At 39.6% G+C, this 26,601-nt stretch overlaps 1 protein-coding gene across 7 annotated transcripts in view; it reads right to left on the bottom strand.

Moving 5' to 3' along the window:
• The window catches only part of CENPC (centromere protein C), a 30,238-nt gene extending 6,519 nt beyond the window's left edge, over nt 1–23,719 (bottom strand). For 4 of the 7 annotated variants that reach the window (XR_012623160.1, XR_012623159.1, XM_074823310.1 and 1 more), the window contains exons 1-18: nt 23,603–23,708; nt 21,828–21,874; nt 20,574–20,635; nt 20,151–20,248; nt 18,995–19,085; nt 18,685–18,904; nt 17,662–17,865; nt 15,764–16,134; nt 14,250–15,099; nt 13,586–13,624; nt 12,259–12,335; nt 11,299–11,367; nt 10,077–10,181; nt 9,162–9,260; nt 6,467–6,562; nt 6,010–6,164; nt 5,429–5,519; nt 3,954–4,023 (exon numbers count right to left, since the gene is read on the bottom strand). Coding sequence is in view for 4 of the 7 variants with exons in the window: in XM_074823310.1 (XP_074679411.1) it covers nt 3,954–4,023; nt 5,429–5,519; nt 6,010–6,164; nt 6,467–6,562; nt 9,162–9,260; nt 10,077–10,181; nt 11,299–11,367; nt 12,259–12,335; nt 13,586–13,624; nt 14,250–15,099; nt 15,764–16,134; nt 17,662–17,865; nt 18,685–18,904; nt 18,995–19,085; nt 20,151–20,248; nt 20,574–20,635; nt 21,828–21,874; nt 23,603–23,617 (2,759 nt within the window). In the remaining 3 variants the exon portion in view is untranslated. Of the gene's footprint in view, nt 1–3,681; nt 4,024–5,428; nt 5,520–6,009; nt 6,165–6,466; nt 6,563–9,161; nt 9,261–10,076; nt 10,182–11,298; nt 11,368–12,258; nt 12,336–13,585; nt 13,625–14,249; nt 15,100–15,763; nt 16,135–17,661; nt 17,866–18,684; nt 18,905–18,994; nt 19,086–20,150; nt 20,249–20,573; nt 20,636–21,827; nt 21,875–23,602 lie in introns of all 7 variants that reach the window. The other 3 variants (XR_012623161.1, XM_074823313.1, XM_074823312.1) reach the window with 3 other exon arrangements.
• Nucleotides 23,720–26,601: the final 2,882 nt, after the last annotated feature.

The following is a 26,601-nucleotide window of genomic DNA, read 5'->3' as shown; positions in this document are numbered from 1 at the left end:
TTTTCAAAGTGAGCCAAAGCCTTCAAAAATCTGACTCTTTATTGTGGTGGGACATTGTCAGTTAAGCTCCTTAAAATAAGCCTCAAGTTGTTACCACAATACCTACCACAGAACACATGTACCTACTAACATGAAGCTGATGAAATACTAGACTCGGCTTTTGTTTCCAGCTCTCTCAATTACTGCTGACAGAAAGCAATGAATTAACATACTAAACTAGTGATATCCTCCAGGAACAGTGCAGGTACCACCCAGGCAACAGAAAAGGTGGTGTATCTCTCAGGATGATCATCCCAACTTCACTCTGCAGCAGGTAACACTGGCTAACTGACTTTGGCCTACCTTAGCACAAAGCTGGCTCAGATCTCTACTACTGTTAGAGGTGATGTTCTGTACTCTAAGTAAAAAGTTGTGCCATCTGAGCTGAATATATAATCCACTATAGTCTATGAAAAAATTTAAAAGTTGTTTTAAAAGCTACAACAGACAAGTAACATTATAGAAACTGTAAGAATATATATTTAAGCTAGAGACCACAACATGCTCTGTACGGGCTATTACTTCAGCATTTTACAAAGTCTAAATAACCTGGCACGTATCTACTTGAAACCATCACAGTAGTTGGTGGGAGTTAGATTACTCAACCGAGTAGAAAATATGCTGATAAAAATAATCACACATGCAGGAAGAAGAATGCTAACTTCTCACATTTCAGAGAAGGCTTTTTTCTTTCTTTGCAATATCCCATTTGGTAAATTAAAAAAAATCAGACCACCAAAGGTTACCCACAGCTACTAGTAGCCTGATGTACACAAAAATGTAGGAAGCGGGAGCCAAAGCAAGAGAGGTAGAGGTGAAACATCAGCTGCTTCTTCTGACTAACAACCAATTCTTGTTTGCCACACTGCACAAGTCAGCATCCATAGGTCTCCTGGAACTCAGAACATTCTCCTGCACCTCCTCACACTATATTTAGGCTAATGACACCGAAGCAAGTTTTTTTACAACTGTCAAGTTAAAAAAAAAAAAAATTTAAAATGCAATCCGGAGAAACGGCGAACAACCTAGCACAACTCAACTGCTGCTGTGCACAAATGTTTTAAAAACCAACTCTGAGCAAGTGCCTGCAACTAGTACAACGTACATGATAACAGAATGAACTTAGCAAGGTTCAGTGCCAAGTCCTAATGTTCATGGAAACTGATTTACATCTACTTGCAACAGAATTCAACTGAATTAATTTCCATCTGTAACACACTTCTTCCACCCTTTCGAAAACCAAACCCCACTCAACACAGATGCCAGCCAAGGACAAACACCTGTGCTTGAAGCCCCATCTAGTGACAAACAGTGGAATTGTTGCTAAACTAAAGCAACACCCTAGTTACATCACCACGCTTAGCACAATGCATTTTGCTATGCAAAAACCCCCAAAACATACAGTTTGAGACGTAGTCCAACTACAGATGTTCTCTGCAAACTATACAGAACATTTCTCCCAAGAAACCGACTGGTCAGGAAGCAACAAAACCATACAGCCTAAAAAGTTACATACTTTACCAAATCCACCCAATTCTGTTGACACTACCTGCCACAGAATTCAGAAAACAGACAGGCATTCATGACATGCTGATCTCGAACCTGCACTTAATCACCTGCCACTTTCCAGCCTGTGTCAGGAAAAGGTCTGCACACACGTTGCTTCTGCTTAAGAAAACATCCTGAACAACATATTCCTCATCATTTACTCATGACCCAAAAGAAAATCCACCCAAAACCTTGCTGTCAAGTTGCAGTGTTGTGCAGTCAGGGAAGACACATCGGTGCCCAATACATCAAGGGCAATGTATCACTTCTCATCTGAGCCTACCAAACTAGAACACATTGCTGGAAGGCAGCGGGCTGCCTTGAGCTCTGTCAAAACATACATCCACACTTTCCTTTAGGGCCATGAGCTCCATAGTCCATACATGTTCACTAAACCCTTAACAAAGTATCCTCCTGCTACCCAATCTGCAGAGAGGTGATGCAGAAGAAAATTTGCAGAGTATCTTCCTTTTGAACTCCCTGGCCTTTAACACAACTGAAAAGTGTTCTTGTTCTGACTTTCAGCTGGAACCAATGAGCTGCCGGGCTCAGAGACCACCACATCCATGCCCTGGCCACTGGAAACATGTTTGGGCGAGGAGCAGAGGATCTCTGGTCTAATGCTAGCCCTGTACTGTTTTCCAAGTGGCAAATTTCCAGACCTCTGCAGGCCCGAGGTGTTGAAAGGCTTACAAACTGTGGGTGGGAACCCCTCAAGCAGTGGAGACAGCATGTGTGCCCAGCTGGTAGCTGGTAAGGCTCCAACACAGAAGGGGCAATATTTGAATCTTGCTGACCTTGAGGAGACCAACCCAAGCCCAAAATTTAGAAAAGCTGCCAACAACAAATTATTATCAGCTGTAACTACATAACTTTTTAAAAATTTTATTGTAACTCTTAAAACTGCTTATAAAAGTTGGGGCTGGGAAAAAAATAAAAAAAAAGGTCCTTCTGTGCAGTCTGAACTTTGACAGCAAATAGTTCATATCAAGACAGAGAAAGAACTAAATGGCAACGGGCATGTTCCTCTGTTTCATCTTCTCACAGTTAAGCATGACCTAGCCATGAATGCAAAGATGCCATAGAACTTCCACTAAGTATTTCCACCGTCAGTCTATATATGCACTAATCACAGGAACTACTGCTTGAAAGAGAATGATAAAAATATATTATCTCAAATTCCTTGATCTAAACGGTCTTTCACAGAGGCACAGTAACTTTGGTGTCCAAGCCCTGTCACAGACACAGAAAGTTAGCTGGCAGCTGAAAGCTTAAGGGAAGCACTAAAGCCAATTCATCTTTCCTACTTTCATGTATACTCTAGATTTAACATTAAGATCATGGCCAAGACTGTTTACAAGGTCAATACTCAATCCTCAAGTCCTTAAAGTTTACAATTCCAACTCAATTTTCCCTATCTCGTTCTCTTCTAGACTAGCAGTGACCACCGAGAGAAAGCACCCTACCAGAATAGCTGTAGTTTATCCTTATCTTCAGTCAGAAGGAACCTTGAAGAGCTTGGAAGACAAATGCTATGTATACCATCTGCTGTCTAGACTTGGCTTCTGAGTATACAGTATAATTACAGTTTTCCCAAAGGTCCTCATTATTATCCAGGAACACAGCAAGCAAAACAAAAGGAGATATTAAAGTAATACATTTGGCAATGACCTATCACTGTTACACAAAATAAAGCTATCCACAATGCTCAGAGCTAACCAAGCCATAGCTTCCAGACAAAAGATACAACAGATAAGCTCCTACTTAAGAGTTCCCATTTTACAATTCCAATTTGAGGCACTAATGATACATCTGCTAGACAAGGAAGAAATGCCTGTCAGTAACACACTAGAAGAAGGCTGGACCCCAGCACAGCAGCATTCCAGCAGCCCATCTCCTAGACAACAATCACTGGAATGTGAACAGCATGCTCCTGCACTATTTAAATAGCCATTATTCGAAGCAGTTTGTACCCAGCAGACGTTAAGACTATCAGATGTTAGCTGAAGATGTCAAAGTTTTTTCAAGTGCTAAGCATCTTTAGGGAGATTAGGCATATAAATACAATTTAGAACAACAAAGCGCTTTACCCACAAATTTTATACGTTTATCTTTCTGTCTTTGGATGACACAGGAACAGTAACTGATGCAGAGTGAGGCCCTTCAGTATGTCATTTCAGTTTGACAGCAAACTACTGAGGTTCTTCTGGTATTGTTCTTAACTCGTCTTACATTCATTTCAGCTGTTCTATATTAATTTGTAATGTTAAGCTGGGCACACTCAAGCACTTTTTGTATGGGAATAGAACTTCAAAATATTCAAAAGCTTGAAAAGTGTTTCAGCACTTCTGCAGAAAGTTCTTCACCTGTCTTTAAGTTGTGTGAAGAGAAGAACACTGTCTTTGTTCAGAAGATTACGTATGTTATATCCATTGCCTACAAATAAAAACAGAGAAACATGTTTTCAGAAGCCACTAGCAATTTTTGAACTCCTGTCCTGACTTCAGCCAAGTGTATTTTTATTTCATATATTTTAACAGAAGGAATATTAGCCCCTCATCTAGGATGCCACTCTTACAGGCATGTCACTGCATTTCAAAGAGATAACAAGCAATATAGCTAGTGTCATTTATTTTAACCTGTGATAAGAATAAAGTGCATTTTTGCTAAGAAGATTTTTACTGAAAAAAATGTAACAGGCTTGAGCTCTCAGCTCTCAAATCCCACAAGAAAACTTTAAGTTGACTGAATTTACTTCAATTTATTCCTACAGAAAATCTCCATAAAAACTGCACATGAAAACTTCTCTGCAGATCTTCACTTAGGATTTGCATCCTAACATTCATATACAGCCACACTTGATACATTATGATGAAATCTCAAGCCACAACCATTGCACTGCCCATCCAGGTATACTGTGACAGGCCATCAGGAAGCAGGGAAGTATGGAAATGAAGTATAGATCCTTTATGGCCATGCGGAACTTTCAGCAGTTTATATAATCTGCTTTCCCAAAAAGCAAACTAAAAAACTGTCTGTGCAGACGCCTAAACTTTTAAGATTAAAACAAACACCAAAGAAAAAGGTTCAAAGCATCAAGCATTAGTTGAACAAGGACTGTTCAATCAAGACATCATGGTGAAAAGTTAATGGAAAAAAACAATCAGTAGCTTGTCATTTTCTAACGTAGCCTCTTCACAAGAAAGCTGTACAAAAGCTCTCCACAGCTTCATGAACAGTCTGCTTTACAACTACTACAAACTCTCCTGACCAGTGTCCTGCCCACTGAAGGACAGCTTCCCATATGGAATTCATTCCACTTATCTCAGAAAGGCAAAATCAGAGGTGTCTAAATTTGCAACAACCCACATGCAGTTACAACCTGTTCAACAAGACATTCTGCACCTTCTGTATATCAAGCACAAAACGTAAAATAGGGTGAACCGATTCAGATGGATTTTCATAATTTTACATAGAAAAACCAGCAAACAGATGGTGACCAAAACAATTTTATGAACTACCACTATACTAAGCAGTCTGTGAAGTTCCCCCAAACATTATAGCTACGGGCAGAACCAGAATACTAAGAGAAATTCACTCTTAGAACTTGGTAGTGTCATCAAAAACTTATCATAAACAAGCAGTGTTTGTATCACTGCATTCAACGTTTAGGTCATCAACCCACATCCAGTGTTGGGTCACGTTCTTTTCTTCATAACCTTACATTCCCACTCTCTACTCAAACTTATCTCTTCCCATCAGTCAGGTCAGTTTTGCTTCCTAGCAAGCTAATTCAGTCTCATCCATCTCCAACAAACTGGTTTTAAACACACATACTTACCTGCTGGAACATAGAAGTAGTCCCCTGTAGTCAGATAATATGATGTCTTATGTAAGGTAACAATAATTTTGCCGTGGATAACATGGAAAGCCTTAATGAAAGCCAAAGGGTTCTAAGATTAACAATGTTTCCTTTGCAAACATTTAAGAAAGTTATCCAAGAAAACATACTTTTTGTTTTGCATACATGTTGTAACAAAGATCAAAAAGCAAATAAGCTAGCAGAGCTGCAATCCCTTTAGCTGAAAAATAAGATGGAAACTTAAAAGGGGGGTGGGGGCCAATTTTATTTATTTGATACTTCTATCTTGCCTGCAAGATCCAGACAGTAAGCATACATGGACACACAGATTTAATGTGAAGCAAAGCAGGGCAATGTGCATGCAAAGTACCTCTAGCAAGTTTCTTTGGTTATAACCAATTTCACAACTGAAATGATTCATTAATGTTTCCTGTATTTATTTGCATCACAGGGGAAAAAAACCCTGAAAAACCTGTCAATTTCACATGCTACTTCTAACCATTCTAAGATTCTCTGTTTACTTAGTCCATTTTATAAAAATAAGAAAAAAGCATACTCACTATTGTATCCATGTGGACAAATTGGTGTCCCTTTTCTTTAAGTGGCTTCAGAATCAATCTACCAGTGGCAAAATCAGATGTATTCAAATTTTTATATATTTCTACTGATTCATCTTTGAAGAAGCATGAGTGACTGCTTTCAGTGTTAATACATTCTACAAAAAAAGTTCAGGAGATTAACAATAACGCCAACACAGAATTAGTCTCGTTACTCACTCTGCGACTACCTGCTAAATCATATGCATTACATATTGTTTCAGTGCAACACCCCCAAGAGCTAGACTCAATATTTAGCTGAAAAATCAGGATGCTTTTTGTGTCTCCCTCAGAATTTTCTCCAGAAGAGCAATGGGTATTTCAGTAGCTTACCTTTTTATGCTCAATGTGGCATCAACTATTTTTTTTCTTACTTACTACATAATTCAGAAAGGCCCTTGGTCACATCCCCTCAACTCACCTAGAAGCACTTCCTCATTTGTTACTGGATCCAGTACAATGGTTGGCTTAGAAGTATCAGCTAGGGTGTGATCCAAATTTGCAGGTATCTCACTTCCTGAGGAGACAAAAAAACCAAAACAAAACCAGAAAAACAATCACTCTACATTTTAAAAAGTTTATCACTTAACCACAACTCTTCCACAATTTTAGATTTCACATAAGTACTTAAACTGGTTTTAATTAAGCAACTAAACAGACTAAACCATCCGTAATGATTCTTTGAAAATGTCATTTTCACTGGAATTATTTCTGTGTCTAATAGATGAAGGCTCTCTAAATACTAAAGAATTTTCCAGGGGAACGCCAACTATTTATCCTGTGCTATTAATGACAGTATTTACTCAAAAGTATCTGCGTTTTAAGAGAAGTGCTTTTCTAGCAACAGATGCTGAGAGGATATTAAAAGAGGATATAAAATACATGATGAAGTATGAAGAACAAGTTTTTTCCTTTTACTTTCTGCTGATGGGCACCAGGAGACTTATGAGATAAAGTGTTCAAAAGAATAAGCACATGTTCAATTTTCCTTTTCTCAAGAAATACCATTACAGGAATCTCACTGTAAGTTGTAAATCAGAGAACTATTTCTATAATAAAAAGGATTTTTCCAGAGAAGGAAATAGCCTAAGAGTTGATGACAACCTTACGCTTTTCAAATAGAGACACTGGAGAATGTTCACAGCAGAATAAATATCCCAAAGCTCTCCTGCTGAACTCCCTTAAGCAGACAATTTTAGCTCCACAGTGCACAGGGAATTTCTTTAAATGCAGTCAGAACAAGGATGTTAAAGGCAAGCTATAGCACTTTATATGCATTCGTGGCTCCTTAAATACCCTTACGTCAAGACAGCCAGGAGTAGGAAGAAAGTTACTGTGTTTGAAATAGCTTTGTTCCAACATAACCATCTCTCTATAAGAAGCAGCAGCAACAGGTGCAACTCCATAGTTATAACCACAGAATTTTATCATATCAATAAAATTTAGGAATTTGTCCTAGAAGTTCTATTCAGTTGATGGTCCTTATATGCATCACTTAAAATTCAAGGCTGCTAGCAAAATATTATCTCTCAGGATGAATGTCTGTTGAAGAGAAATCCATCACTTCTGGAAGACAGTTCAACTGTGCCTAAAGCAACCAATAATTCATGTAAGATACAGTATGAACAGTCACTACCAGCTCAGGTTTACATGGGCAAATTATATTAAAACATAAATGGTACTTAGATCAAAGGTTCATCTCCAATCAGTGGCCAAAAGCAGGTACCCCTTCCATCCCCCAAAATGCTTCTATGGAATACTTGCACCTCTAACATGGAGCTCACACACTTTGTTGAGAGCTATTAACAGTTAAGACTTCTGTGAACTTACCTAGTTCTCGCCTTGAATCTACATAAATATTTTTATCCACAGTATTCTAGGGCAGGGAGCACACAGTGAGAAGAACCACCTTACTGTCTGAAAAACCCAGCTCCTGCTATCTTCCTTTCACACCTTCTAGTTCTTGTGTGTGAAAACAAACAAACAAGAACCCAACAAAACAAACCACAATTTGTTTCTATTCCCCTTCTCCATGTCACTCATGATTTTATAGGTCTTTCTCATGCCTCTGCAGTACTCTCTTCAGGGCTGAGTAGCCTTCACCATGTAGTTGCTTCTTGCACAGAAGTCCTTCCATGTTTTTGACAATCTTTCTCTGAACTTTCCCTAGTCCTACTACTTTCTTTTTGAGGTAAGGAATAAAATCTACGTGCAACAAAAAAAATCAGAAATTTGTATGGACATTGACTGTTCCTCCTTATTTCTCTAATGATTATTTCAGCCCTGACTTGTTTCAGAACTGTGTCAGAACCACATGGCATTTTCCATATTTGTTAGCATTTGTTTTATTTGTTCTCTAACTTCACACAGAAACATTTCAGTCTCAAACAAAAACTCTAGACAGTCCCCATAAAGAAAGTTCTTTAGTATCAAAATGTCTTCCACAGAGAGCACAGCAAAAATAATTTGACTTCTGGACTTTGGCTTTATCTCCCTTTTCTGAGCACTACCTACAGATTTATTATCCACTGGCCATAGAGGCTCTAGCAAAGCTTCCTACTCCTGTTTGTTTAAACATAGATTTATTGTCCACTTTTAACCATTTTATGTACTGTTCTTAAAGCTCTCTCCACCTACATTCTTATGTTTTTGTATTTAACCTACATCAGCTTAAAACTCTACTGACACCATATACTGCCTTTTCAGATGTGATATTACAGGTATCAGCAAAATGACCAGAAGTTTTTATACCTTAACTGTGCATTATGAAACTAAACACACTAGCATCATTAATCAGTGAGCTGAACGAGAAGTACAGCTTATTTTCTTCAACCCCTGCTTTAAAGGCACCACAACACTTCTGGATACGTCCTGTATCTCTTCCTTTCTAATGCTGAGAAGTTAAAATTTTTACAACAAGTTCATATAGCATTGCTATAGATAACAAAATAAGAACAGGTTTTTCCACATCTGATCACATTAACACATTTCATTATAAAATTATTTTCACCCAGAAAATCAAGTTTTTGCAGGAGAAAAATCTTACAGCAACAGAGTATTCGATTACAGTTTGGTTTTTTAATGTATCAAAAGAAAAAAAAAGTCTGTGTTCATACTTGTTTCATCTCTTTTCTGCTTGTGATCAACATTCCTTTGTTTAATCTTCCTGCAAGTTTCTGCTTCTGGACACACTATTCCACTAATCACAAGCCCTCCTGGAACAAAAGAAAGTTAAACCAAGTTCACTAACTCATAATAATTTTACAAGCATGCAGACTTGCACAACCAACAAGCATTTCAGTTGAGAATACACTTCCTTGGTGCTGAACTTTTCAGATAGCTTTAGAAAGCCAGAACAAACCAAAAAGCTTTTCAACATCAAGTATTTTGGAGTGCAATGCAACTTGAGATTTTTAAAAAGAATTTGATCATATTTCAGACATAGAACATTTCAGAAAGCCGTGACATGAGAGTCAATTTCTAAGACAAAATATCAATTTTAGGGACACAAGGAAATACTATTTTCAAGGAGACTAATTAATTAGGAAAGGACCAAATGAGGCTAAATTGTCAGAAAAAATCCCTGTGAACAAGATATATTCTATCACTTACTGAATTTAGCACTGAGACTGGATAAAATATTATAATACCTGCTCTGGAGAACAATCCCCACACAAAGAGAAATGCTCCAGTGAATGATCCAGTAGATTGCCTCTTTTTCCGGTATTATACAGAATCTTTGACGTAATAACCCCACTAGCACAGAGAAACCGTTTTGTTCTTCTCTAAACAGTTAAGGCAAGGGTACTTAACGTGCTCTGCTGATACTATTTCTAGCTGGCACAGTAGTATCAGAAGAGAAAAAGACTACACAGAAAGATGACTAAATAGCTGGAGACCATAAATGATCTACTTTTTAAAAAAATTACCAAATACTAAGTGTCTCAAAGCTTTCATGGCACAAAATCAACCCACAGATTTCTCTTTACTGCCCTATCAGGCAAAAGCAAATAGGTGTTTTGGAAAAATACCTGAAGGCCTCATTGTATAGTTTACACGCTCGCCTCGCCAATATTCCAGAGGTCGTAGTCGTATCCTTTTTGTCCGACGAACATTAGGTGTGTTGGAAGGCATTACTGATTTAAAGGATGAAATCATTCACAGAAGTATGAAAGGAAAACTCAGAAATTGAAAGCATTAAATATCCTTTCCTGTGGTTCAGGGGGTCAGCACTTCCCAGCTGATACTTATATTACATTGCTATCATGACAGGAAAAGGGAATCAAGTATTGCCAAAAGCCTTCTTGTGCACACACCTGTATTTCACTCTCCTTTTTCTTAAACAGTCACCATGCTGACTTTACATTAGATTACATTCTATGTATCTTAGTGAATCACTGAGATACAGACATTAGGGGCTCAAGCACAAGGAGCAGCAACCATGCTACAGCTGTGCAGACAAAGCTCTCAACAAAGACTAAGAACCCTGCCCTAAATCCGAGGGATTTCATTAGCAACAGTGAAAAGGCACTGCCTTGGTTATGGCAAGAGGAGAGTAACAGAGACTGCAAAAGCAGCCCCTCCTCTTCCAGGTTCTTAAGTCCCACCCTCCAAGGTCCAGAAGAGCAGCACTTTTGCCAACAGAAACCCCACACACTTCCAAGATTCTCAGATACTTATCTTCAGACTTACTTATTACATAGTCTCAACTTCCAATTCTTCTAAGTTGCCATATATGAATACAGTAAGATTCGATATTTCAGTATTTGTAAGAAAGAATAAAAGCCCCTTAAGAGTTGAGAGCAAATTAGTCAAGAATACTTAAATGCTAAAATTAAAAATGGTAAATAAAAAAAACTTGCTGAAACAGTTTTTGAAGGTAGACAACTACAGTGTTGTGCATAAAATTATAATGAAGGAAATAAAAAGCAATAAAAACAGACTAGTATGGGACTACAATCAACTGCATGCCCATTGTTCCATCCTGTCCAGTCTCAGACCCCCACAGAAGACAGGTTATTTGCACCCTCAGTTACACTGTGTAAAACTACTTCAAACTCGTACTGTTCTCACTGAACTGTAAGCAGTGTCTTGACTCAACATTAAACGAAAAATGGAAATGGAACTAACAACCTTATCTGTAAATACTTACTAATATATGAACCCATTTCTAGGTGTTTTCCTGTGTCTCCTTCAGCAAAGTTGATATCAAGTTGGAAATACATTTACATTAAGATATTTTAAAAGTCTTACCTATTTTATGCCTTGCTCTGTGGTCTGACAACAGATCTCTTACTTGAGAATTCCAGTCTTCAGAACTATCTGAAAATACATTCAGAAAACCACCACTATAGGCATTTTCTATTCCTGACTTCTAATTAATATACCCACTAAAAGCAACCAAAGGTAACACAAGCAGAAGTCCCGATGTGTTTCCACTAACACTTTTTTTGTTAAACATACAAAACCTGATGTAGATAAACAGTGTATGTAGTAAGTTTTTAAACAGCGTAAGCTTGAAAATCACATGAAAACATTCCTCAGACCCATCCCTCTGATAAATCAAACACTTGCAAATTATAACTATACATATAATTTTACTGATCAAAGTGCAAGGTCATTCAGCTTTATACCACTCAAGCCTAACTTTAGAATAAACTTCTTACCAGAACACACACAAAACCAGGTCTCTGAAGAAAGCATTGCATGAGTTAACAGTCACAACTGGCTCTAAAACACTAACAAGAAGACTTTCTATCCCTGGGGCTCATATTCATTATGACAACTTGTGCAACTTGTGTAGGGAAGCTTAAAAGAACACCAAAATATTTTTAGGTGATCAGGCCACAATTCCACGAGGCTGTTCAAGTTGGCTTAGGGTGGCATGAAGTGATCGTATATAGAACCATCACAGGGCAACACATCAAACTGGTACAAACTGAGTCTAAAACATTTGTTCAAAGTCTTTTGGAAGGAAAACTTTATCCTGGTAGGCTTGATGCCAAACCATGTAGTGCTTGTTCTTCCAAAGCTAACACAACGCAAAGCTGGCATACTGTAACATGCACTTGGGCAGAAATGTGACCGCAGCCAATACAATCTGCATTTCTTATTCTGGACAAGCAGAATACAACAGAAATTACTATACCATCAGTTACAGCTTACAAGATGCTTATACACAAAATGCAAGAAAATACCAACTTTAAACATTACCTGAAGATGCGTTATCCTGTTGTTCACAAGACTTACTGCTGGAAGCAGAGTTATCACAATGTTCTACAACAGGCCCACTTCAAAGGAGAAAAAAATACACCTCCTTGAATACGTTACATGTCAAAGGAACATGACAGCACTACAAGAAATGCAAATTTAATTTTTTTTCAGATCATGTGGGGTGGGGTTTTTTTCCTTCTAAACATCTGCCTGTACCAATTAGACACTGAAGCAAATGATTGCTAGTCAGGAATGACAGGCCTGACATTCATCAATTGCCCCTCTACTCAATCATCAGGCAGACTAACTAGTAGTCACACATTCTCTCTAAGCAGGTTTCCTAAAAATCTTATAACTTCTTTTTCTTTTTCTCCCTTCCAGAAGAAATAGACCTTCTCCTCTCCTCTGTAGCATTGCCTTTCAAACAATTTTCCATAGACCATGATTATAGAAGTGCTTTAAAGAAATGTTTTGCATACTGTAAGGAAAGGACTGTAAAACAATTTGCAACTGTAATTTTTAATACGTTTTCTGTCATAAAATTTCCCCCATAAAATGACAATAATTAACATGTATGTAACTCCACCAGAGATTCTCTAGCAATCAAATGACGTATAACAGGACTTCTCCTACAGTCTCAGCATTAGTACCGCTAACCTTTCCTCCTTCCCCCCTTTACGGCTGTGCTTCACTGCTTTTACCATGCCAATGAAGTTCAGCTGTGATCCACCTGAACTCCAAAAGTTGCATTTCAGTGCTAGATTAGCAAACCGGCATGACAAATTTGTCCAGTTAAGTCTACAGTAGGCTCACTTATAATAAAAAACCAGAATTTTCAGTAGAACTACAACATAAGAATTTAACAAATTCACGACTGCCATTCCTGGCTGCTTTGTTATTAAGTTCCCATCCCATGAAGCAGAAGATATGTGCATATCTATGTGCACAAACAAGAGTCTGGATTGTAGATACAGTGATTAGACTATTTAATTAGTGCAGTTGCTAATTCTAGGAGCACTGGTATTTCTGTTCAAAAATCACACACTAATGTGGAAGCAAGCCTCGAAGGAAAATAATCCCCAAAGGCAAGAAACTTACTATGACCCCTTACTCATGACAGGAAGAATAATTTTTTTAGTTTATTAACAGTATTAGAACAGTATTTAAACATGTCAGGCATGAACCATGATCTCTTTTCCACTATGTTCTTTGCTAGTAGAATGCAGTAGTAGTACCAGAATGCAGTAGTAGTACCAAACAGCTGTTCTGTCTCAGTGGGGCAGAAGTGGGATTAAATGCAAGTTTTACAGACAACTCACGAAATTACCTTTCATGGTTCGTAGCCTTCTCAGTTGCAAAGAAATCTCTAGACAAGAAAAAATTATTATTATTACATTTACTGTTAAGTCAATTTTACTTACTGAAAGAACCTGTAGGTCAATATATTAAGACCTGAAGAGAAACATAAAAAAAGACATTTTTAAAGAAAAATTTAAAAAGCAATGCAAAGAACAATGATTAGAAATTCAATTAGACTGGTTAAAGAAACTTCCTCTTTCGGTTACCAATCATTAGCAAAGTTACTTCCACAAAAATAAATATACCTGAAGAATTAAACACTGTATTTCCTCAATTTATAAACAAAGTAACCAACCTGACAGTGAAGTTATTCTGCGGGCGGTGGGGTTGTGTGCACATATGTCATTTTCTGTCTTTTTTTTTGTTTTTAAACTGGATCTGCTACTCACGTCTCAAAAGAACACTTTAAAAATTTCAGCTAAACATCCTTATGTAGAAGCAGACACTAGATTTGGCACCCACCTTTGAGAATAGGGTGCTGATTACACCACTTGGTTTCTCTATAAGCTATTCAAACAGTCTGAAACTGTCACATAGGTCAACTGGGCCATTACTGCTTAGAAGTTAAGAAGATGTGTTTCATTATCTACCAAGTTATACCATAGTTGTAAAGAATTACATAAAAAGCTTACTGTAGTCCATGTTGTGTGTTATGTTTTCTTTTGTTACTTTTTATTTTCACATCTGATGACTTCTTTTCTTTTCTTGCCATGTTCTGTACAGAACAGCTGTCAGAATCCATTTGAGACTCAGTGCCCTCACAGTTTGTGCAAACACCTTTACTGGTTCTGCGATTAATCATTTTGGGTCTCTTCCCTGAAGACTTAGCTGACAATCGTTTCTTTTCAGAATTCTTCACACTGTCTGTGAGATGCTGCAGTGCTTTCACAGGAGTTTTGTTACTTGCACCATCAAGTGACTCCAACGTGTGCAATACATTTTTAGGCTTTTCAGACTTAGCCAACTTTGGACTCACCATAGTCTGTAATTTCTGATGCAGGGGTGAGGAAAACACTTCACTTGATTTTACAGACCCTTTTTCAAGCTCTTCTTCACCAGGTTCACTGTCAGAACTCTCCTCTCTTTGTAACTGAGGCTTTTTATTACTACTTTTCTTTCCAGATTTTTTCAGCTTCTTCCTTGGACTTTCTGCCAGTCTCTTAGCTACTGTATCTTTTGGAAGTTTCTGCTTAGCAGTTTGTTTCTTGTCAATTAAACTCTGAGAAGCTTTTGAAGCCGACTGCAGATAGTTGGGAGACTTGAGATTCTTTCTTGGAGACACAGTCTGTTCTTGCTGATGCCCAGCTGAAAGCATAAGCAAATCCTCACTTGGCATCACCCTTGTTTTACATTGTTCTGCATCAGATGCTTTTCTTTTCAATCCAGACCGTGACAACATCAGTTCTTCAGCTTTTCGTTTCCCGGATGTGTCCTTTGTCTGGTTTGGAGAGTCTTGCCTAAGCGCATCCTTCTTAGTCTTTCCTATCAATACACAAAACACTTGGTCATTAATATCTTTTCCTGCTAATCCTGAAGATACATGTTGACATCTGAATGCATAAAAATAAACCAAAGAATATAAAAAAAAAAAAAAGCCAAAACCAATTCACAAAAACAGATTTTTCCCTGATGGTTAAAAGAAGACTTTCTCTGAACTGTAGACTATGAAAAATTTTTGGTGTACTTCCAGCATTTCCTAGCAGAAAAAAAAGGGCAGAAATGCTACATTCAATTGGCTTTCCAATTTTCAGTGCTTCCTGCTACAAAACCCTTCTCAAATAATTCCTAAAAACTGATCCCCTCCAGTTCAAAGCGCGTATCTTAGCCTCCTTACAGAGAGAGAAGCAAAACCTTGTAGGTATCTACCTTCTTTGTCTGCTCATAAGAAAAGACAACACTGCTAACTTAATTTTTAATGTCCTAACAGGAAGGGCTAGGGAGAACAAAAAAAAATTTAAAAAGAGTGAAAGTGAAGACACTCTCACTGCCTTATATACACCCAAACCTAACTGCGCAACCGAAACATCAATTAGGAATCCATTAATGTCTCTCATGTACTTTACCCTTATTTCCCAATAAACCACCACAAAAAACCACAGTAATATGACCTGGAAGGAGAAGTCTGAAGATCTGTTAAATAACTTACCCTTGTTTTGCTTTTGAGATTTAAGAACCTTTCCTTCACTGTTAGAGACTGGATCCGATTCTGATGTTCCTCTGAAGTCTTGTACTCTGACATCCAAATCATCCCTTTTCTGTTCAGCAAGTGCTTCAACCTGTACTTTTCTGTTCTTGCCTTTCTTACTCTCTGTCTTCTCTTTTTCAGAAGGCTGAGACTTAGAAACAGAAGCTGCAGAGCCATCTTGTTTTGATTTTTTGTTCTTATGGGGTATTGAAAACCAAGAATTAACAGATACATCATTTGATTCATCAATTAAAAAGTCACATTCATTTTCTATTTCTCTATCTTGATCTTTTACAGGAGGCGGTGATGGCGGCGATATTGAGACTGAATACCTAAAGAAAGGCGGAACAAAGTATTCACATCATTTGGAGGGCAAAAGCTTTTGACTTTCAATCTTGCAAATCTAGTGGTGACTCTAGAACACCTAAACACACTAGAGGACATTCCTCGGAAGAATTATAAAGTTCATCACTCATTGCCCTTTAGTTTCCAAAAAAAGCACAAGGCCTGCTTCTCCTTGCTTGGGCCTCACATTCACACCGCATTTCTCAGATGCTGGATGGTCAACTTCCTATCTACCCGGTCAGATCCATGTTAGCTCCGAAGACTGCTTGATCACACTCTTCAGAATCATGTAAGATTTTCCTGAATCCTCCAATCCACCTAGAAAAACATCTCAGCTTCAATCTGAAACATTACTCAACAGTGCTGTGGTTAAAGCCCAAATGGCAACAAAGCACCATGCGGCTGCTCGCTTGGTGGGATGGGGAGGAGAAAATATAACGAAAGGGTTGAGACAAGGACAGGGAGGGATCACTCACTAATTATGGTCATGGGCAAAACAGACTTGACTTGGGGAAAAAACACCTATTTAATTTGTTACCAATCAAATCAGAGTAGGATAATGAGAAATAAAATAAAATCAAATCTTAAAAACACCTTTCCCCACCCCTCCGTTCTTCCTGGGCTCAGCTTTGCTCCTGATTTCTCTACCTTCTCCCCCGCAGCAGCGCAGGAGGCAGGGGACAGGGGTTGTGGTCAGTTCACCACATGTTGGTTCTGCTGCTCCTTCCTCCTCAGGGAAGCACTCCTCACATCCCTCCCCTGTCCCAGTGTGGGATCCCTCCACAGGAGACAGTCCTCCATGAACTTCTCTGACGTGGGTCCTTCCCACAGGGTGCAGTCCTCCCAGGAACAGACAGCTCCAGCGTGGGCTTCCCAGAGTCCCGGCCTTCTTTGGGTGCACCCACCTGCTCCAGCGTGGGGTTCTCCATGGGCTGCAGGTGGACATCTGCTCCACCATGGACCTCCACAGGCTGCAGGGGCACAGCCTGCCCTCTCACCACGGGCTGCAGGGGAGTCTCTGCTCTGGCACACCTCCTTCTCCTCCTTCTTCATTGACCTTGGTGTCTGCAGAGGTGTTTCTCTCATATCCCACTCCTCTCTGCTGCAGGATTTCCCCTCTTAAATGTGTTATCCCAGAGGTGCAGCCACCGTCCCTAGTTGGTTCAGCCTTGGCCAGAGGCAGGTCCAACTTGGAGCCAAGGAGCTTCAAGAAGCTTCTCAAGAGAGGCCACCTCTGTAGCACCCTCCCTCACTACCAAACCACCCCCCACAAACCCAATACAGCTACATACTACTGCACTAGCAGACAACAGCACAGCACTGTTAAATCCTAACAGCACAAAACTTTGAAACAACTATTCAAACCCTTTCTCAAGTGGCATTTTTCAGTAATGCTGGACGATCCCAAAACATTCTCCCAGACCGTGTTTATAGATAAAAGGATGCTGTTCCAGTACTCGGGACTGGGTTGTTTTACAAGCAAATTATGTTCCACATTAAGCCTCAAAACAAACCTTTTTACAAGCGTTCCTGTTGTTACAGCTGCTAAGACAACCGAAGAGAAAGACTTCTCTATCTGCACAGAAGACTTAGCAGTACATTCTGTTCCTTGCGTGAGAACAACCTGCTTATTTCTCCCAGTCTGAGGTCCTTCCAAATTTTCAACTTCCACGTGGCTCTTCACCGCAGCAGGAGTATTTTGGTCATCAAAATGTAATCTGTGAACAGCATTCAAATACAATGCTATGAATCCTAACTGCACATTAAAGTATTGTGTGGATGGACAGATGCTCTCATTTTCTCCTGCTGACAGTGACTCACTTCTTATGAATGAGGTTCCATTTGATCAAAGCGAGGGCTACTCAGCAAGACAAATTTCTAATTTTACGAGAACGTGCTTCAGAAATTGTCAGGTCTCCCATACCCTAGGTGCACTTTCCTTCCAATCTCACTCCATCAATGGGAGTCAACGGGATCAGTGTCACTCCCTCTCTATGATCTACCCCAGAGATTCAGTCCTCCAAGAAAGCAGAACTGTGGCTGGGACCACAGGCCACTAGTGCAGCTGGGCTTCAGATTTTCCCAAGAGGAGATAATGATCACAACTGAAGTTGTTCTACCTCATATAAAACATTGTATATTCAGAGCAAGAGGAATGATGACTGCTCATGTCCACTTCGACAAAATTTTTGTTAACTTTTAAGGTCTACACTGTCAATAGGATTCACTGAAAAAGTCTAGACTGTCTGAGAAGCTGATAATTTGGGGCACTTTCCTGCAAAAAAGGAGTTCAAACCTATTCTGACAGGGGTCATGCACTTTAGGGAACTAACCATTACCACCAAAATATTTAGTAAAAAGCAATTCTGCCATTTCTAAACCTAGATATGGAAATTTTCTAAAAAGCTTGGAATTATTTTTTATGAGTTCACAATCCAAACTCATAAATGACTCAAACCACCATGTTAATTTACCCTGGGGACAGGCAGGGGAACAACAGAGGAGATGACAACACCACAACATTCAGCTCTACTCACGTATGCGCAGGAGAACTATTTGCTTCCTCCACAAGAAGAGGTGATCCAACAGACTCATGATCATCCTCAGGGTCCAAAAACACAGCAGGACTTTTGCACAGTGCTTCAACGTCTTTTAATATAGTATTTGTTTCTCTTTTAGACACAGGAGACTTCATTTTTTTAGAATCATCTATGTAATCATGTATTGCAGGTTTCAGGGGTAACTCATGTGAACATCCTGCCATATATATAGAATAGGTTATTTCTTCTACTCAATCCCAAGGAACAGTTACCCAAAAAAATTTAATTCAATAACAGTGCTACCAACCTGTGCTGCTGACTGGTTTTAGTGGTGATGCAGGTAAGGACTCTGCAGAATCACAGGCTTTTTTCACAGAGTTAGTTAACCCTGCCTTTGGCTGTCACAGTCAATAATGAATGAGACAAAGTAAAATATTTGATAAAGGAGCATTATTTTGACAGGAATATAAATTTCTATAGAACACAATATAACTTCCTTCCCTTAATTCTTACTCAATTGCAGCACGGTTGTATTTTAACTAAACACTTCCATTTTCTATCACATAAGACTTTCTAAAACAAACTGTAAATTTCAAACAACAGGTAAAAGTGCGTACAGTAAAAATCAATTTGCAGCTCTGAACAGACATCCTGCTAGTCCACAGGCAAGCTATTTATTCTTTGCATTAGAATGAACGAATTTAAACAATTTAATTCACCTTTATTAAGTCAGGTTGAGGTTTTGCAAGAATTATTTTGAGATTATATGGTATTCTAACATTAGACTAAAGTAAACAAACATCATTATAAAGGATACCTGTTCTCAACACTGCCATTAAGAGACTATCCTATTTTTACAAAAAACTACTAAAATCAAAATATTAAAACTGAATATACGAACTAGATTATTGGCATCATTCTCTCAGACAGCACATGTCCTTCAACTCAGACAGCACAGGTCCTTCAACTTGTTTCCACTCTTCAACAAAGTTACAGATATACTAAGTTATTGTACAGATAACCTTATCAGGAGTTGGCAAGCTGCTTTTACACAAGAATCATCTTTCAATTTTACTGTCCATATATCTGGCAAAGTGACTGAAACCAACCTCAATGGAGTCCAACACAGCCCCAGTTATAAGGCAGCGTGCTTCAACCTGAGACCATAAGAAATTTAACTATCCTTGACAAAAAGCTGAAAAAGCTTTCATTAGCAAACCCCCAAGAAACTAATCTATGAAATAAATCTAATTATAAAATATTTACTATCAGAGCACAATAAACTAAAAAAACCCCAAACATTACCAACAACTATTACAGAAGGTTAAATTATAGCCTATCTACTAATACAAGTGACATATGGAGCTTACTCATTCACCACTCATGCAGAACCTGTGGAACTAAACTTGTACCCAAGTGAAACTGTACCCAGTGCTACAGTGACACTGCCACAGCTGACCTACCCTTTGCCTCTGTACTGAAGTTCTCCTCTCATTTCTGACAATAGGAGTTGAGCAACAGGTTGCACTTGGAGAGCTTACTGTAAGATCACTGTCACAATCTATAAAGAAAAAAACATAGATAAGGGATTCTTGGAATTGTCAAGGTTTCATTTATTTTAACAAGTTGCTATGGCTTGTTAAGGTCACATAAATCCAAACAAAAAAGAAATCAGCTACTCAAAAGATTACCTTTATAAAACAGCTTAGACACAGTTTTAAGCAGCTGGGAAGGGGGTGCTTTTAAGGACTGTCAGAAAGACTTTATTTTTATCCATTTTATCTCTTTTTTTTATTTCTATTTATTTACCACTAAACACAATACAAAGAAAAAATGAATTTTTTCTTTAACCAGCAAATTAAGCGAAACACCACATAAAAGCTTACTTTCGAAACAATCCTGTATGAGTTTCAGTACATTTTGACCTGGCTGTACATCAATCTTATTTCTAGAAGGAAGAAGGGAAAAAAATATTTTCAATCAAAAATATTAAATGTTCCTGCCCCAGAAATATAAAAGTAGTAAAGTTCTAGCTACTTACTATTTTAGATTATTATTTCCACTAGTCCCAACTTTAATATATTTTACCTATCATTTCCATGAACAGTTATCTGCCAAGAAACTTGCCTAAATAAGGATTCCAGGAGAAAAAGCCCCACTGTCACAGAATATGATGAGAATATAGAAATCTCTCTGCATAAAAGAAAACATACAACTACTGCAACAGCCCTCAGATAAAAGAGCTTTGGGATGAATAGAGATTCTCACTTGAGGAATGATTTTAAAAATATTTATTTATTTCAACTAATGCTGCCTGCACAGTGATCCAGTCTCAGGAGACCCAGAAATGAAACGTGTAGGCTGCACATCTAACCCTTCATACAAGGAGTCACCCTCTGCTTCTCTTTCTAGCACTTACCCACCGTTATTCTGTGCTTCTACAAAAGTTTCAGCAGCAAGAATTGGCTTGAGGTATGAAATCCGTAAGCAAGCAAACAGCTCAACTGCTTGGATTACTATTTCAAACCTCCCCAGGACAAATGAAAATAGCAGAAGTGATCCACTAGCCAGACCATTTTGATCAAAACCAAAATAACAAGAGAAAAGCCATAGAGTATTTGTCTGATAATGATTATCATATGCCTTTAAAAACAGGTAATTTGGTAAGCTCATGAAATGCATGTCTATAAATTGATTCCAGTAACAAAAAGCTCACAGACTTCTGACATGCCTTTAAAGAAAGCTACAGCACTGCAAATACTCAAACTCATCTCTAACATTTACCAGCAAGGGCCAAATAAGCCACAACTCTGCGTGGGCTTCATTTCCCTCCCTCCTGGAAGGGAAAATGTTTGCACAGAATACTGCTTCTGTGCTCAGGCAGCCTACATAGGGGTAGCTTCAGTAGAGCTACACCAGTCTGCTGCCTCAGCCGAGGATTACAAAAGAAATCCTTGTTGCTTTGTACCCTGGCACAATTTGCTCCTCCCACTGCTAAGAAATACAAGAAGTTTGGGAAACATCGTATGATCACTTTAATAAGAGACACCCAATAGTTTTGACATTAAGCGCTCAGACAAAAATCAACATAAGTTTTCCAAACAATCATATCGAAGAATAAAATTTTACATGTAAATTACCCTCCTCCATGGCAGAATCTTGCTCTGTAGTCTTTTTTAAAATGATTCTGTGAAGAAATAAGAATCAATTTTTATGAAGCATGGTGACACTTGATACAAAAACAAACAAGCAACCAACTTCCTGTTTCTCGTGTAAGCAAGCCTCAAGGATTCTCAATCTATCTGAAACTAGTGGGAGTTACTGCAGCCCTAATTTTCTTAAGACTGTGGCAGTAGCTACAACACCTGTAACATCTGTCAAAAATTCAGCTTCCCACAAGAACCATGAAGCATCTGTTGCATTTACAGCCAGAAAGACTTACAAGAGATTTATATGACAGAAGTGATCGAGAATCTAAGGATTTGGTTAACATTTCTGTGATGACTACAGAAATAATCTTTCAAGTAGGGAAAAGGAATGAACTACCACAAAGCAAGCTAGGACATAGCCTTACAACTCATCCGTTGCTCTGTGAGAACTGCTTCCACAGAGATTCTTACCCTGCATTTATCACAGGCAAGACCACGCTGACAGGCACTGAGAGCACATCTGCTGTTCCATGGCACAACTAAAGTCCCAATTAATACCCAGCACTTCTTCATATACTTGAGCCCCGAGTATAAACAAAGTCATTCGAAGAGCAGACATGACTCCAGCCATCTATTATCACAATCATAGTAGTAATAATTCAAATGACAGTATACTACCAGCATTACTTTCTGTGCCAACAAATGAAATAAAGCCTACTGAGCTGGGAACAAGCAAAGACTGTAGAGGATAAAAACAGGAAGGACAAGCCAAGAAAAATTAAAGAGCTAAGCGGAGTGCAGGTTTTCACCAACATGACAAGAAAATGTCTCCAAAAAACTCTAAATGTTTAGCTGAAAAACCATGATGACCTCTTCTTCATTTGTGTAAACTGGAATAGAGTGTATGTGTAGCGTTAAGATTATCTAGTCCTAACACAACAGAATTCACATTTTCCATAAATTTGCCACACTGATACTACTTTGCACTTTATGATTCCTCATTGGATACTACTTCTGGCAATAACCAAAACCACATAAGGATTTATATGACTGCAAATTTTCAACATCAGCTTAACATAGCAGGATGAAACTAGGTCACACAGAAAAACGACTGACCAAAAGTCATCACTTTGTGTGCAGAACCATACTCCACAGCACATCAGTCACTGAGGCTTAAACTTCTTCCCATTGCAGCGGAGTGCAGTATAATCAAGTGGCAAGCAACCTTTCATATAAGAAAATTAAAAATTCCTGTAATGGATCTAAAAGAGCTCTTAACAGTTTATTGACTGTTATGTTCATACCCCGCTACACATAAAGAGCTTTTAAAACTTAAGCTCGCTGTCTACCTCTGACAGACAACGGTAGGAGGAAGAGGAGTACGTCTCTAGCACGTCTAGACAGGAGTCACCGGTTCTTCACAGGCTAACCCGCGAAAGGCACATCTCTAGAGACGAGCGACAGGCGCAGTTGCAGGCAGCCCAAGGCAAAGGGGGCTCCCAACAGGCAAGACAGCAGAGCAGAATGGTTTTTGCCACCACCCGGCGCCGAGAGGGAGGGCAGAGCACTAACACCGGTCCCGCTTTTCTCAGGGTGAAGCGGGGGACCCCCCACCCCGAGCTCCGCCGCGCCGCAGGGGCGGAAGGACGGCCCCGCGCGCCCGCCCCTCAGGAGCAGAGGGCCGCGCCCCGACTCTTACGGAAGGGACAGGCCGCTGCCCACGGCACACTCCCCCTCCTCCCGCCGCCCGCCCTGCGCTCTCTCACCAAGGCCTCCGCCATCTCGGGCCGCCGCGAGGAGGACGAAGAGAGCCCGGCGGCAGGACCCGGCCAGGCCGCCGCCGCCTTCAAACCTCGGCCGCCCTCCCGCTGCGCGCGCGCACCGGCCACAGGCTGCGCGCCGGCCACGCCCCCTCCCCGCCCCATTGGCCGGCGGCCGCGGGCCGTTGTGGCGCCTGCGCAGGAGCCAGCGGCTGCCGCAGCCCGCGCTCGGCTCGGCACCGCCGCCCGCCTCTGCCTCCCTGAGGAGCCATGGCGGGCGGCAGCAGCCGTTCTTCTTTTCCCTCCTGGGAAACGCCAGTTCAAATCCTCGGGTTGCTACATCTACAGTAACCACAGCGGGTTGCAATTTTTTTTTTTTAAACATCAGTATTACAGAATCGTTTAGGAGGGAAAAGGCTCTTAAGATCATCAAGTCCTACCATTAACCTAACACTGCCAAGTGCACAACTGAACCATGTCTCTAAGCACCACAACCACACGTCTTTTAAATAGCTCCAGGGATGGTGACAAAACCACTTCCTTGGGCAGCCTGTTCCAATGCTTGACAACGTCTTTCAGTGAAGAAATTTTTCCTTACATCCAATCTAAACCTCCACTGGTGCAATTTGAGGCCATTTCCTCTTGTCTTAGTGTTCATTACTTGGGAAAAGAGACCAACACCCATCTCACTACAACCTCCTTTCAGGTAGTTGTAGAGACCAATAAGGTCTCACCTCAGTCTTCTTTTCTCCAGGCTAGCAACGTGGAGAATGTTGAGTGAAGAACTCAACAATGAGCAAAAACAACTGCTTGAGAACAAAACACCATACTATCCACAATATCTTACAGTATGTGCAAAAGACAGCCCAAAAATATAATTTTAAATGATGCTTTTTATCACACACTGGCACTGTTAAAGAAGTTTCTTTGCAATTTGAACCCTAGGCTTCCTATAGCAGAGTCTCCGTCATCAAATCTTATTAAAAAAAAAAAATTATTCAAATGATACAGACAGGAAAAAAAAAAAACAAACAAACAACAAAAAAACCCACAACAGCTCAAGCTGGGTGCCTCCAGAGAGGGACCCTGAAAAAAGAAATCCCTGGGCAATTTTACCCTCACAGTCTGTGCACCCGCCCCTCACACATTCATCATGTGCCTTTTGGTCCAACGGTGATTTCTGGTCTGGGATCTTCTAGCACCTTTTTGGATTCCTTCTCTGGATTCAGCCAGGCTGCTATCTTGCCAAGTTGCAGCTTCTGCTCATGGTTGTAGCCTCCTTGTCTTCTAGTTTGTGCTGGCTCTGGAGGCCCTCTTTTGCTTAACTAAGTAGAAGTTCAGCAAGCCTAGGTGAAAGTTCACAGCTTGCGGCCTAAGGCTTCAGCAAATGCTAAACAAACAGTATACCAAGTCACACAGTCACTTGCGGTTGCACTCAGTTTGTTTACAAGTACTTCAGCACTGATGCTATTTAAGGCTCTCAATTCTGTCCCTGTGATACCAGTTGCATCTCTTTTCATTCATCTCGAGGGTGTAAAGGTTCGCTCATGTAATCATGCTAACCATCCTGCATAGGATGGTCTTAGGAACAGTGAACAGGTCGGTTTGATTGTAGAAACATTGACTTGTATCAACAGTTCTACCTGTTTCAGTGACCACGAGGGATTAAACCAACACTTGGTTTTGCTCTACATGTTTGATAGCCTATGGTTCAATTTCAGATATTTGTGGGATCAACTCTCTTATTTGCAGAGTTGAAGTTGGATTCATCATGGTAGGTGAAGGGACTGTAGCTGGTATCTAGTCAATTCTTTCACAAGATACATTGGTTTGTATTCTGCCAACTTAACCATTAACCACCACACAACACCTGAAATCAAGTGTTAAACAGCAACTGGTATCATTGGGACAGTGAGATGTATTTTTTCTGATTACCTCTGTCACAGTTAGATCATACACCTTACTTGATTCTCAACAAAAAATGAGAGTCCCTTCTTTAGGTTTTTCAAGAATTGCGAAATTGGGTTCTGTATACCCTATGTGGATTATTTTCTTTTCAAATTTACTGCTTTTCCACCACTCTAGAGCATTCATCCTTTTTAATTTTATACTTAGTCATGCTGTAGTAGTCACCAGAGCTGACAGTATCAAAAGTAGTGAAATATCTGACTGCATTCTTTGTTGATTTTCAGGAATCTGTCAGCTAGTTGATTACCCACTACTTGTTTGACTTAAGAATGGTATATCCAATTTTCTTTTCTTAAAACTTTAACAGCAAAATAAGAACACAATAAGACAGTGTATGGTCCCTCCCATTTGGGTTCCAATTTTGATTTTCAGGAAATTAAGTCCTTGTCTCCAGGCCATATATCATGTACCTGCATTTCAGGTGGTGTGGGTTGATACCATTGAGCATATTTCCTTTTGTCTTCAAACCCTTTTTGCATATATAAAATACTGGGTCAACCGTGCATCTCCATCTAAGAGGCTGGTCCTAGCAGGGACAAAGGTCCCAGGCACAGCTAAGTGCCTGTCAAACGCACTTTCTGCTGGTGACAACCCTAGAGGTTGGTGAGGTGTATTCCCAAAATTGCATAGCACTATTCTTAAAAATTCAGACCATTTCAAATCTACCTGACTACAAGTTTGAGGAACTGTGTTTTTGAGAGTCCTGTTCATTCTTTCCACCTGTCCTGATGACTGCAGATGATATAGAATCTATTTAGAATCAGTATAAATAGTTACCCACTGATTATGTCCCTACCAGACTGCTCTTGTTAATGCAGTTAATTCAGCCCCTTGGGCACTCACCAAGGGTTGTCGATGTTCCGCTTCAAGTACCTCTGAGTTTCTCACCACAGCATAGCCTTTGTGTCATTTTCCATTCACATAGTATGACAATCCGTCGGTGAAAAGGGCTAGATCCGAGTTCTCTAGAGGCTGATCCTGCAGATCTTCCCATAGGCAGCTGGAGTGAAATGCTACCTGAGCACAGTCATGATGCG

This window comes from Strix aluco, chromosome 4 (genome assembly GCF_031877795.1).
Source record: "Strix aluco isolate bStrAlu1 chromosome 4, bStrAlu1.hap1, whole genome shotgun sequence".
NCBI lineage: Eukaryota > Metazoa > Chordata > Aves > Strigiformes > Strigidae > Strix > Strix aluco.
Note: the sequence above shows the minus strand (reverse complement) of the source record. Positions and strands in the feature narration are given on the sequence as shown.